The sequence below is a fragment of the Microtus ochrogaster genome, chromosome 5, assembly GCF_000317375.1.
Source record: "Microtus ochrogaster isolate Prairie Vole_2 chromosome 5, MicOch1.0, whole genome shotgun sequence".
In the NCBI taxonomy this organism is placed as follows: Eukaryota; Metazoa; Chordata; class Mammalia; order Rodentia; family Cricetidae; genus Microtus; species Microtus ochrogaster.
In genome coordinates this window covers 36,068,791-36,082,214 of record NC_022012.1, presented here as the reverse complement: position 1 = coordinate 36,082,214, position 13,424 = coordinate 36,068,791, and the positions used below count along the sequence as shown (strand labels likewise).

The 13,424-nt window shown below is 44.5% G+C and overlaps 1 protein-coding gene across 1 annotated transcript in view; it reads left to right on the top strand.

Moving 5' to 3' along the window:
• Sc5d (sterol-C5-desaturase) overlaps positions 1-9,943 on the top strand; it is a 12,415-nt gene extending 2,472 nt beyond the window's left edge. Inside the window, exons 3-6 of the mRNA XM_005347142.2 lie at positions 1,348-1,565; positions 2,916-3,048; positions 5,581-5,681; positions 5,981-9,943. Of these exons, the coding sequence (XP_005347199.1) occupies positions 1,356-1,565; positions 2,916-3,048; positions 5,581-5,681; positions 5,981-6,436 (900 nt within the window). The 5' untranslated portion in view covers positions 1,348-1,355 and the 3' untranslated portion in view covers positions 6,437-9,943. The remainder of the gene's footprint in view (positions 1-1,347; positions 1,566-2,915; positions 3,049-5,580; positions 5,682-5,980) is intronic.
• Positions 9,944-13,424: the final 3,481 nt, after the last annotated feature.

Genomic DNA, 13,424 nt, shown 5'->3' with positions numbered 1-13,424 from the left:
GGTATTGAGGGTGCTCCCGGTGTGTGGTATGTTTCTGCCCAGGATGGTATTGAGGGTGCTCCCGGTGTGTGGTATATTTCTGCCCAGGACGGTATTGAGGGCGCTCCTGGTGTGTGGTATGTTTCTGCCCAGGACGGTATTGAGGGTGCTCCTGGTGTGTGGTATGTTTCTGACGCCTCCTACTGAAAGAGACCGTGTGGGAACTAACGCCACTCGTGACTTTTGGACTGGCAAGACAAACTGTTGAATTTTAACCAGAAGTGACGACCAAAATATTGCCAAGGAGAGAAAAATGAAATACTAGCTGTGTTTGATAACATAGGCGTGACAATAAAAAAGTAAACAGGTGTCGCTAGTGGCTGCATTGATCATGAAACCAGACAGCATACATGCACAACTGTTAATGCACGTTAATAGACTGGTGCATGTTAGCACCAGTAGTAAGAGGGAAGAACCTAGAAATGAAGAAAATGGGACTGTGGGAAATATCTGGAAGTCTAATGAAAGATACTTGGGAATGTTCCTTCTGCGTAGATGACTCTTTAGCACATTCTCCTCCTTGGCTTCATGATAGAAAGAATGTTTACAGCACGATAGCTTCAGTTGCTGTCCCTGGGTGCCTTCTACCCTGTGTTTGAGATAGGGTCTCTCATTGGCCTGAGACTCTCGTTCCAGGGTCCTCCTCTGTCTCCCTCCCATCTTGCCATCAGTGGGATTATTTAGACACAAGCCACCATGCCCTGCTCTTCACCTGGGTTCAGGGACTCCAGACTCAGTCCTCATGTTTCCAAGGCAGGCACTTGGCTGACTAAGCCATCTCCCCGGCTCAAATGAAGGGTTTCCTAAGTCTAAAAAAAACCGGGAATAGCTCAGGGGAGGCTACCCTCGAGGATATGCTACACATTGATTCTGTTGCTTCTGGAGACATGATTGGGAAACTCCTGGAAGGTTCTTAGACGAGAGTGCCTGAGGGTAGTAAGCTAGCATGAGTGGCTATGTTGTGAACACTTATGGGAAAATTGTTAAAGGCGTTACTTAGAGTAATAGCTAGCGTACAAGCCAAACCTTAGGGCAATAGGCAAGGGAGAAGAAACCCTATCAAAGGTATCTTGCACTGTGTTGCTCCATCCTGATCTTCACATGAGATTAATGTCTAATTTCAGCATTATATGATATGAAGAGGTCAGACTAGGAATGAAAGATGTATATAATTCTCTTCTGGCACCAGGGGAGGCTGGTGGCCACGTCTGTGCTACGTAAGATTGTTGTTAGTCCAGAAACTACCTACAGCTTCTCTGAAACATTGTGGAGGTGTAAGGAGTAAAGTACCACACACTTGTCGTGCAGGCGCTGCCATGGACCTGGTTCTCAGCGTCGCCGATCACTACTTCTTTACTCCATACGTGTACCCAGCCTCGTGGCCCGAGGACAACATCGTCCGGCAAACCGTTAGTCTCCTGATTGTCACAAACCTGGGTGCTTATGTCCTCTACTTCTTCTGTGCAACCCTGAGCTATTATTTTGTCTATGATCATTCATTAATGAAGCATCCACAGTTTTTAAAGGTAAGAGATTTTCGAGTTTCTGTTACCTTAATGATACAATGTATGGTGAATTTTTCAGCTAATTAAACTGGTTATATGTAAGTGAAGTTTTTGAAAACAGCCCCCTGAATGGGTTGGATGTTTTTATAAGGGTTAATCACCTCTTTCTTTTTTATATTCTAAATAGTAAGTGGATCTGGTTTTCCGCCAGCTGCAAATCTTACTTCCCCATGTACATACATGAGAATTACTTTGCTGATATTGGTGAATAAATATATGTATGCAGTTATTGTGCTTATGTAAATATTTTACCCTCTGGCCATTGCAAGATGAAAAGTAGTTTTGCTATGTGTGTTTTTTCGGCGGCTAAGCTGGGGATTCAAGGTTAGCGGTTGAGACTTGTTCATAATCAGCTTGGAACAATTTTCTGTGACCACCACTGTCACTGGTCGGGTAGTCCCTGGACTGAAAGGAGCTGGTGAGGGAAGTTCACATAAAGATTGCTCCATAGCTTTCCATAGGGCAGGGAACCCTGACTGCTCTTCAGATTGGAGATGGAGGGGGAGAGGAGTGGGGGGAGGGGGAGAGGAGTGGAAGGAGGGGGAGGGAAATGGGAGGCTGGGAGGAGGCGGAATTTTTTTTTTCTTCAATAAAAAAAAAAAAAGATTGCTCCTTAGGCTTTACTCCATACAGACTACTCAGCATATAGACGTGGTGAAGACGAGAAAAGAATTCAGAAGTGAAGGTACTTGCTGCCTTTGGTTGGTATAAAGGCATGCTTCTCTTATGCTTTCCTGTGTGTTAAAGTCTTCACAGGAAAAGTTAGGAAGTTGGCTTCTTAGTATAAAAGAGAATTTAGTGGGCCTGGAGAGTGGGCGCAACAGTTGAGAGTGCATGTTTTTTTTTCTGCAGAGGACCCAAGTTTGGTACCCAGCACCCATGTTGACAACTCACAGCTGCCTAAAACATCAGCCTCTGGGGCCTTCTGGTCTCTGCAAACATTGCATTCATAGGCACATATCTACATGCACCCAGGCACACACCTTTAAAAATAAAATATGAAATAGAATCTGAGGAAAAGAGAGAAAATTGAGGGGTAGGAATATAGTTTGGTGGTAGAGTTCTTTTTTTTTTTTTGGTTTTTCGAGACAGGGTTTTTTCCTCTGTGGTTTTGGAGCCTGTCCTGGAACTAGCTCTTGTAGACCAGGCTGGTCTCGAACTCACAGAGATGGTGGTAGAGTTCTTGCCTGATACGAGCCAGAGTCCAACTATGAACAGAAAATGTTTAAAAATCCACCCCCAATCAACTTTATGACAGTTTTTGTTGAACAGATTTTGTGACTTTTAAATAATTGGAACTTTCATCTTCAGAATCAAGTCTATCGAGAGATCATGTTCACAGTCAAGTCTTTGCCCTGGATTAGTATCCCCACCATTTCACTGTTCCTCCTGGAGTTGAGAGGTTACAGCAAGCTCTATGATGACGTAGGAGACTTCCCAAGTGGTGAGCAGATACTGGGGGGGGGGGGGCTTTAGTACAAGCTGTTATTGTTGTGTTGTTTGTTCTTTCTTCATGTGTATGTGCATGTATGTTCATGCATGAAACAGGTCAGAGGACTACTTCAAATGCCAGCTTCAGCAATATTCTTTACCTCCTGGGTTTTTATTGTTTTTTTGTTCTTGTTGCTGTTGTTGATTTTGGGGGGGGGGTGCAGTGTTTGTTTTTGTTTTTTGCTTTGTTTTGTTTTGCTTTTTTTTTTTTTTTTTGAGACAGGTCTTCAGTAGGTAGCCCTGAATGGCCTGGAACTTACTTAAATAGAGCAAAACCACACAGAGATCCATCTGTCGCCTGTTTCCCAGGTGCTGGAGTTAAAGGCATGTGCCACCTGGTCAAGTCTAGACAGGTTCTCTCATTGGCCTGGAGTTTGCCAGTTGGTCCAGACTAGCTGGCCAGCCAGCACCAGTGTTCCTACCTCACCAGTGTGGGATCCAAATCCCCATCACCACAGTTAGCATTTCTTTTCTTTTTTTTTTTTTTTTTTGTATGGTTCTTAAGAATCAAACTCAGGCCCTCAGGCCTGTGAGACAAGCACTTTACTGGTGAACCATCTCCCCAGCCGGCCTGCCTGCTTTTCCCCTTCTCTTTCCTTTCTTCCTTCCTTCTCCCCTCCCTTTTTCTTTCTCTTCTTTCTTGACAGAGTCTTGCTGTGTAGCCCAGGCTGGCTTTAAACTTGCCAAGTGCGCCTCCGTGATTGTCTTACAGTTTCTTTCTTTAAGTCTCCAAACGTGCCTCTATCTCCAACTGCCCTGTTGTTTCGACTGTTCTGCTCACTTCCGCTTCCGTCTCGCCACACACGTGGGCTTTAACTCCACTGTCATTCTTAAAGTCAGTTTTCGATGACATCGTGCCTATGGGAAAACTGATCAGGGACCCTTCCGTGTATTTCCTAAGACTGCTACTTCAAACTGCTGGGAAAGTAATTCCAGCAGTACGTGAGACTTACCTGAAAGTCACCGTCAGCTGTCCTGCTGTTTGTCCGTATGTCCTCCCTCCTGTCTGTCTTGTCCTCCCTCTCATCTGGGCCTGCCTGCTTCTTTGATTTCATTGCAGAAACAATGTTGTGTATGCAGTTCGCATTCTGATGATTTAGTAACCGTGGTCATGGTTTCATATCTGTAAATATTGTCTTAGAGTATATTAATCATAGTAGTCCACTGTGTCTCTGTTCAGAGTTTAGAAACTGACCCCTACATTTAGAGCTTGAGACTTCCTTCTTTAAAAGGTAGTCTTGCAGCGATGTAGTCTCTATGTAGTTCTGAAGTTCCTTCAAGACATGTTCCTGACATCCAGAGCACAGAGGGCAGAGCAGCATGCATTGAGATTGACAGGCGCCAGCTGCAGCTTGCGGCTCTGCCCCGTGTCCACCCACCGCTTTTCTCCAGCAGCTCTGCAGAGTGGGTCTCGTTGTCAGGCTGCTTTTAGAAGCGGCGTATTGGGGACCAAATGAGAACCTGGCCATATGCTCCGAGGCTTGAAGCCCGGCTTGCTGATACCGGAGCTGTGCTCTCAGAGTAGGAGGTGGTTAATTAGAAGAGGCTTTGACAGTGACTGAGGGAGTGGGCAAAATCAGGGAGAGGGCATTCTGGCCATGCTGGGCCAGTGTTAACCCAAGTCAGAGGTAAGATACTGCAGGCACCGGAGGAGGTTGAGTTCATCGCCCTGGTTGGAGCAAAATCCCAGGAAGATGAGGCTGGAAATCTTAGAAAAGGACTCATTGTGGGGTGAGTTTCTGGAGTGACGGTATTTCGTGGAGTTTCTGGAGTGACGGTATTTCGTGGGAAACTGAGCTCCAGGGCAGGAGGCAGCGCACAGCGATAGGATTTAAAAAGGCTAAGGTGAAGGAAAGCAGTGGGGCTGTCCTCTATCAGGGGCGTCTTTGTAGCTTAGTTAATACTTGTACTAGAAAGATGACTCCAGCTAAGAAGCCCTAAGTTCAGTTCCCAGCATCCACATCGAGGGGCTCATGACTGCTAGTAATTCCAGCCACACAAGAACCAGAACCTTCATACGTACATGCACATAATACATACACATGGTTAAAAATAGTCAAGTTAATGCTGGGTGATGGTGGTGCACACCTTTAATCCCAGCACTTGGAAGGGAAGAGGCAGGTGGATCTCTGTGAGTTGAGGCCAGCCGGGGGTCTATAGAATGAATTACAGGTCAGCCAGGGCTATACAGAGAAATTCTGTCTTGAGAAACAGATAAGCAAAATAATAAAGTTAAGTCATAAAAAAGAAAAGAAATACTGTCTGGGCAATTTTTATGGTTTTGTATCGCAGCTAAAAGTGTAATTAGAATTAAAAAATGCAAGGTAGAACATGTCAAGTTGTTAGGTGAGGGGAAGTTGGGATGGAAGTGGTTGTTGATTGTGTTTGAATTTAGGACCTCCTTTTGCATTTATGTGGCCATGTGGGAAGGGAGCACTAATCATGGAGACAAACTTGGACTCTTGTTCTGTGTGGTCTCTTTTAGGCTGGATTCATCTTGTTGCTAGTGTGGTATCGTTCCTGTTTTTCACAGACATGCTGATCTATTGGATCCACAGGGGCCTGCATCATAGACTGGTCTACAAGGTAGAGTCATTTAAAGGGCAGAAAAGGGGGAAGATAGCACACATTTCAGTATTATAAAGTCTATACTCTAGACTGTAGGGCTTCCTCTTGCTTGTATTCAATACCCAAGAAGCTCTCCTGGTCGTCATCATAGGGGCTCTATGCATTTTATTTATGGTTTCCTTCGTGGATCTGGAGGGCCTGTCATACAGTTCTAACCCTGGAAGTAAAGAGGAAGTGAGTTCCAGTTAGGCCGTATCTGTACCAGGAGTGGAAGCTATGTTTGCATATGGCTCTAACCGTATCCTTTTCCTCCTCAGCACATACATAAACCTCATCATGTCTGGAAGATCCCCACTCCATTTGCAAGTCATGCTTTTCACCCTGTGGATGGCTTCCTCCAGAGTCTGCCTTACCATATATACCCCTTTGTCTTCCCACTGCACAAGGTGGTCTACCTAGGGTTATATGTCTTGGTTAATGTCTGGACAATTTCTATTCACGACGGTGATTTTCGTGTCCCCCAGGTCTTAAGGCCATTTATTAATGGGTCAGCTCATCACACAGACCACCACATATATTTTGACTATAACTACGGGCAGTATTTCACACTGTGGGATCGAATTGGGGGCTCTTTTAAGCATCCTTCCTCCTTTGAAGGGAAAGGACCACATAGTTATGTGAGGAAAATGGCAGAAGGAGAATTCAACAGCCTTGCAGAAAACGGCTGTAAAAGCGAAAAACTCTGCAATGCAGAATTTGCAAAAACTAAGTAGATTATTGCCCAGTTATTAAGTATTTTAAATAAGGAAATAATCTACACACAGCCAAGATACATAGCAAATAAGTGGTGTTATTTGAGCTCAGCATTGCGTGTCGTGCTGAGGAGCAGTCCTGACAATAACTGAGGGAAGATGCTGGGAGCACCAAGATTGTAAGCTCATGGCTAATGTGGCAGGCATTGGCCCAGGGACAGTTTGTGTCTTTGCAGGCCAGCAGATCTGCAGCCTGTGCAGCCCCAACAGCAACTTTAAATAAGGTAGAAGATAATCTATGGAAGAAGCTAGTCTGTGTCCTTTTGCCTTAATCCACTCATATTCATTAAGGGAAAAATCCGCTGTGCTTAACAATACTGAGACTAGCCAAGAAATACTAACATGAAGATGGCTCCTGTCCCAGGAGCGGCTGCCTCTGCAGTGGCGGTGGAGGACTTGCAGGACGTTGTTCACATAGGAATATCAGCCCGAACTGTCTGATACACGAGTGGCTATGTATATGATTGATTTAATGGCTGGTTAGTAAGATTATATTATCTTCTTATACATAGGCGCCTTACTCCCTGGGGCATTATCAGATTTGAATAATGAATAAATAATGGTAATTGTTTAAATGTCAGCTCTTCCATGATTCAATCCAGATATGAGATTATTTAACTGAAGATCTTGATGTGTGTCGTTTAAAACTACTGTTTACTAAGCCTACAGACACGAATCCGGATAATGCTCGGTATCAACTTGGGGCACCCAGGTGGCACATCTCTTTTTAATAAGGTGGATGCACTGTGCTTTTATGTATTTCCAAGTTACGAAGCTGACTTTTGAAATGAAGGGAATAATTGCCAAATACTTAAGTCTACCTAAGATACCTTTTGAAACCTCATCCTCCATTTCTTCCCCCTCTTCCTACTGCCTCTGCAAAAAAAATCCTTAGACAGCCCCATGAAAGGTGGGTGCTGGAAGATAATTATATTGGTGTAAACCTATTCTATTGGCTGTTTATGCAAAAGCAATAAAAGTTGATCATGACTGCTATTAACCACTTAAATGTTATAGCACAAAACATCCTTTGTTTAAATTAGTGTCACTCTGAAGACAGAGGTGATGTGGGTTGTAAAAGCTGAGCGCTCCCCAGATACCCAGGGTCAGACTGCTGGATGCGAGAGTTACTACAAGGATCTCTCACTCAGCAAACCCTTGCTCACTCAGTTATTTGACATCATCAAGTGCTCTGAGGGAGTAGAAATGGAAATAAAGAGTCTCTGGGTAAGGAACTAGACTTCCTATAACCAGGACCCCTGCTTCCGAATACATAAGCATCACTAAGATAAGGAATGATTGGGATGTTGCATGAATCCCACGCCCAACTCTTAGCGAAGGATCCTCAAGATATACTGTTTGATACTACATCAAGAAAGGGCAAACCCTCTTCCCAGAATGGAACATCTCCATCACCCCTTCTCCCCAAGGCTCAGGAAACATCAAGGAAGAATCCGAGTCCAGGGGAGAATTCTGTGAGATTCTGGACATGTGAGACCATTGTGCTTATGATCTCACTGTAACTGTCTGTCTGCACACCATCCAACCAGTGAACATTCCAGCGTGGATGGGGTGGAGGGGCTCCCAAGGTCCCTACTCTAGCTGGGGAGCTGTTGGCAGCTGATGGCTGCTAGGGAAGGGAGAGTCTGTTTGCAGTGGTACACTCTCTAAGTTGCTTTTGTGCCAGTGGGTGACCCTGTACCCCTGAGGCTAGGGGCAGCTCTAATTGGACTCTGGCTTATAAAGAAGAAGAAAAGGCGAATATGAGATTGGGAGAGAGATTGGGAGAAGTTGGGGTTAGGAAGAGTGGCATGGATACTGTCAAACTGCATTGTGGAAGTGTATGAAGTCAAGATCAGCTAAATACAATTTCAGAGGCAAACCTGGGAAGTCATCTTCAGCTTCACCTCAGCAGTTGCTGCAAGGACAGTGGGTCACAGCGGGTGCCCTTTACAACCTTGCCCCTCATAAAAGATGAGCCACTGCCCCCAAGCAGGGTCAAGCACAGAGAACAGTGGCTTCTTTCTGCCTTCAGTGATGATAGCTTAGTCTTCTGCTGGGTCCTCACCGGGAGTATGGTGGAAGAGGCTACCTTCCCCTTCCCCCTGGAGTGTGAAGAACATCGAGCTGAGTTACAGAAGTAAAATTGAAAACCAGACGTTGCTCACTGTGAATTATCTTTAATGAGGCAAAATAGCTAGTATTTTTGTTGTTACAGCATCCTTTTTCAAAGCATGTTACAAGCCAGTCTACAGTAAAATTTAGAAACAAGATAGAAGCCAGTCCCCACTCCCCTCCCTCCCCAAACAGAATACACTTCTCAAGGACAGGAAGTGCATGACTCAGGGTTAGTGGGCTTCACCACCAGGGAAGGGTTTGGTATCAGAACAAAAAGTTAAATAGATAATTTGCTTTGTGAAGATAATTGTTCAGGGGACAGGATGTAGCCTAATGGTAGAGTGTGTGCTTAGCTTGTATGAAGCTCTCAGCTTCATTCCCAGCCTGGCAAAAATGTTTTCTTCCTAAATCTCTAAAGTTGAAGATTTTTATTAATTCTAAATGCAATAGACTTTTTTTTTTTAAAGTTATATTCTGGTTTCTTTAACTCCTAAGTTGAGCCTGTCAAATTCTTCTGAACATGCAACCATTTGTCTTTTTTATAATGAGATTTTCTTAAGCTTGGTAAGAGTCTTAACATTTTGATTCAGTCCCCTGGTCAGACTTGGGTTTGGGTACCCATCCCTCAGACATCACCACTGAACAGTGGGAGGTATCAGAAGTTAGTCTTTTGACTTGGAGCCCTCTGTGCCCTCTCGGGGAGCCAGCTTATCTCATAGGCTTCTGTTAATCTCCATCACTTAGGTCTATTTCTTTTGATATTGTAATTTGACATAGCCGTTCATTTGATGAAAAGTCGACCCCCTAACATGCTGCTAAAGAAACCGATAGAAATTTAGCACACGTCCAGCCCCGAAGGGGCACTGTGCCGGTGGTTCTTGTCTGTATGCTGCTTGCTTTCCTAAAGTTACATGCGCCTGTCCTAATTATACAGTTCAGCCTTAACATTTAAATACCAATGTCACCCTCCCCTGCCCCCCATCAAGCAGAACATGTCCTTCACCAGGGCATGCATTGTCTCTCTCTGCAGTTCCCCCTAACCTTGGGTAACCACTGATCTACTCTGTCCCTGGGGATTAATTTTGCCCATTCTAGAATTTCATTTAAATTCAATCAGATGAGACATACTTATGTGTTGAGCTTTTTTTTTAGCTTAACATGTTTTGCCATGTGTACTGTTGTATTTATCAATAGTTCATTCCTTTTCATTGATGAGTAGTGTTCCTATTACAGCATTATACTGAATACTGTACTACTGTTGGCTGATCTATATATTTGTTGATGGATATTTGTATTATTTCCAGTGTGGAGATACTTTGAATAAAGCTACCCTGGACATCTGTGAACAGATTGTTGTGTGGACTTGTGTTTTTATTTCATTTTGTTGTTGTTTCCTTCCTTCGTTCCTCCCTCCCTTCCTTCCTTCTTCTCTCCCTCCCTCCCTCCCTTTTTTCCCTCCCTCCCTCCCTCCCTCCCTCCTTCCTTTCCTTTCTCCATGTTTTCTGAGACAGGGTTTCTCTGTGTAGCCTTAGCTGTCCTTTCACTTCCTTAATGTCTTATAAGGAAAAATGTTGAATTTTGGTTAATGGCAACTTGACAACATTCATCTTTCCTTGTTACTGCGTTTATTGTTCTTCCTAGGACATCTTAAGCCAGTAGGACAAGCAGTGATTCTATGTCCTTGGACCCCTGTGGATGTCTTAAATGGAATGCTCTTGCCTTGACACTAAGCACTGACCAAATGCTTGTTGATTGCAGGAAGGCAGATCTCTGCATTTACCCAGGAGAGAGGGACGAAGGCCTGTCAGTGGGAAACTGTTTTCACACAGAGCTAGGGGAATGTGATCAGTAATCCCTAAAGGCATAGGAAACAGTTCTGAACTGTGAGAATCAATTCCCAAATGTGTAACAGAAAAGGAGTCAGCTACAGAGAAAATGTGCAGCCAAAACCACCCACTTTATTCAGAAAGCAATAACACCAAACAGCCCTGCCTTTTGGTTCAACCTTTACCAAAGCCCCTGGCTCTGATAAGTCACTCATGAAAAGATGGCCGAGCAATTACTTGTATAATATTGTGGTTTGTAACATGACGTGTGCCTGCAGTCCTAGAACTTGGGAGGCAGAGGCAGGAGGATCAGATGTTTAAGGTTATCCTTCGCTATATAAGGAGTTTAGGGCTAGTCTGGTATACATGAAACCCTATCTCAAATAAATTAAAACAACAAAAACCAGCCAACACTCCAGATCTACTATGGCAGGATCACAAATGGACTAAGGTTCCAACTTCAAGATTTGCTGATTTTTCTTAGTTGCTTGTCTTTGGGCTCATCAATTTTTTCTCCCCTTCCCTCCCAATTATTTTACTTTTCAATTGCTCATTTCCCTCTGGTGCTTAAAATGGAGGCTCTGATCCCTGATTTAATCTCTTTTTGCTTTTATAAATATAAACATTTGATGCAATAAAGTCCTCTGAGAGGACCTGCTGTGGCTGTGGCTCACACATTTTTGTTCTTGACTTGGGATTTCTGTTTCAGTGGGATTTCTCTTTTGACCCAGAGGTGTGGTGGGTGTGCATTGCTTCCTCATCTGGGCCACAGCTGTGGCTCCCACAGTGGCTTTCCTGACTGGTTTCAGACTCGGCATGGTACGCTGCGGTCTCGTGTGAGACTTAGAAGGTAGAAGTGTGGCAGTGGCCCTCTTTAGGTCTTGGGAAGGAGATGAAGCTATTTAGAAAGCACCTCACTTGGCTGCCATTGCCTCCTCACGTGTCTGGCTCCACAACGCCTGCAGTTCCTGTCTCATCCTGTTCAGCTTCTCCAAATTCTGGGTTCACTCCGTGTGTGACCCTACAACAGTGAAGGGCCTAGACATCTAAAGAAAAAAGTCTCACCTCAAGGTTGAAGCTAGTAATGCCAGAGAGATAACTCAGGTTGAGAGAGCTTGCTGTCCTTCCAGAGAAGTCCAGTTCCCACCACCCAAGTCAGGCACCTTACAACTGCCTATAACTTCAGCTCCGGGGCATCTGTGCGCACCTTACACAAAAAAAAAAGTTTTTTTTTAAGTTTTTTAAAATAAATTTAAGTTGAGGCTTTCAGGGGAAGATTAAGGATGTATCCAACTAAACCCCAAGCTCCAACTTGTCCCTTCCTGACATTCGTCTTTCCTTCGTGCCCTGCTCTGTGTCTCTGGCTTTGAGCTTCTGATGCAGGACGGCGAAGACCTTGGCTTGTCCTAGTCAATCCCCGCTGCTCTGATCCACACTGATGAAGAGTTTCACACTGAAACAGAATCCAGAGGTCAGAACCTTCAGAACTGTTCCTCCCTGTACTGTGGGTTCTCTGATGTGATCGAACCTGAAAGTCATCCACACCCTTTTTCCAAGTAAGAGAGATGCTGGAAGTTCATGATAGGCAACAGCAGAACAATTAGGGATCACCTACGGAGGACGGCCTGTGAGATGGTTTGTGGATAAAGGTGATAGGTACCAGGCACGGCAGCCTGAGTTCTTTACCTAGGGTCTAAGTGGCGGAAGGAGAGAATCCCCTCACGAGTTGGTCCCTGACACATGCGCGCGCGCACACACACACGCACACGCACACGCGCACACACACACACACACTTAGTTGTTTTTTTAAGATCCCCTATAGAATTCTATAAAGTACCTATAGGAAAGGCTTTAGAGGAATAAGTACATACTGCATTTAACACTTTAGTGGAAACAGAGACAGAGTTGGTTGGTTGTTCTTAAGTGTACTGAGAAGCTTAAGAAAATAAATGATGAGCTCATGACCTTTAACTCCTAGTTCAGGGCCTGGTTAAGACAACCCAAAGCTTTGGTAACTTTTCTAAAATAGAACCATATCTCCTATGGTTTATAAGACCAAGCTTTTAGGAAACTCCCTCAAATTTCAGTTCTACTGATAGCCAATTGGCCTCTGAGCTATGGCATTGGTTGGTGTGGTAGTTTGAATGAGATGACCCCATTAAGTGGCAGACATTTGTCTGTTTGGTCCCCAGATGGTGGCTATTTGGGTAGGCTTAGGAGGTGTGTCCTTACTGGAGGATATATGTCACTTGAGGTGGGCTTTGAAGTCTCTAAATACTCAAGCCATTTTGAGCTAGCTCTCTCTGCTTCCTGTTTGTGAATCAAGACATGGGATCTCAGCTGCTGCCCCATCACATACCTTCCTGCTGCCATGCTCCCCAGCTTGATAGTGATAGACTCATTTCTCTGCAACTGTGAGCCCCAAACAAACCCTTCCTTTTATAAGTCACCTTAGTCATAGTGTTTTATTATAGCAATAGAAACCCCGACTAACACAGTCAGGAAGGGGTAAAAAGTTAGCAGTGGCCAGGGGTTTGTAGAAGGAACAGCGGGCTGCATTCCTGCCGCCCAGCTCCCAGCCGCCTAGCTAGCTTATGACCCGAAATAACAACACACAAATTGTATTCATTTAAACATTGCTTGGCTCATTAGCTCTAGCCTCTAACTGGCTAACTCTCACATCTTGATTAACCCATTTCTATTAATGTGTGTAGCACCACGAAGGGAAAGATTCTAGCCTATGTCCATCTAGGAGAGGAGAGCCATGGTGTCTGTGTTAATTTCATTGGTTAATAAATAAAACTGCTTGGCCTGATAGGTCAGAACATAGGTAGGCGGGGAAGACAGAACAGAATGCTGGGAGGAAGAAGGCAGTAAGGCAGATGCCATAGCTCTCCTCTCCAAGATGGACGTAGGCTAGAACCTTTCCCTGTAAGCCACCACCTCGTGGTGCTACACACATTAATAGAAATGGGTTAACCAAGATGTGAGAGTTAGCCAGTTAG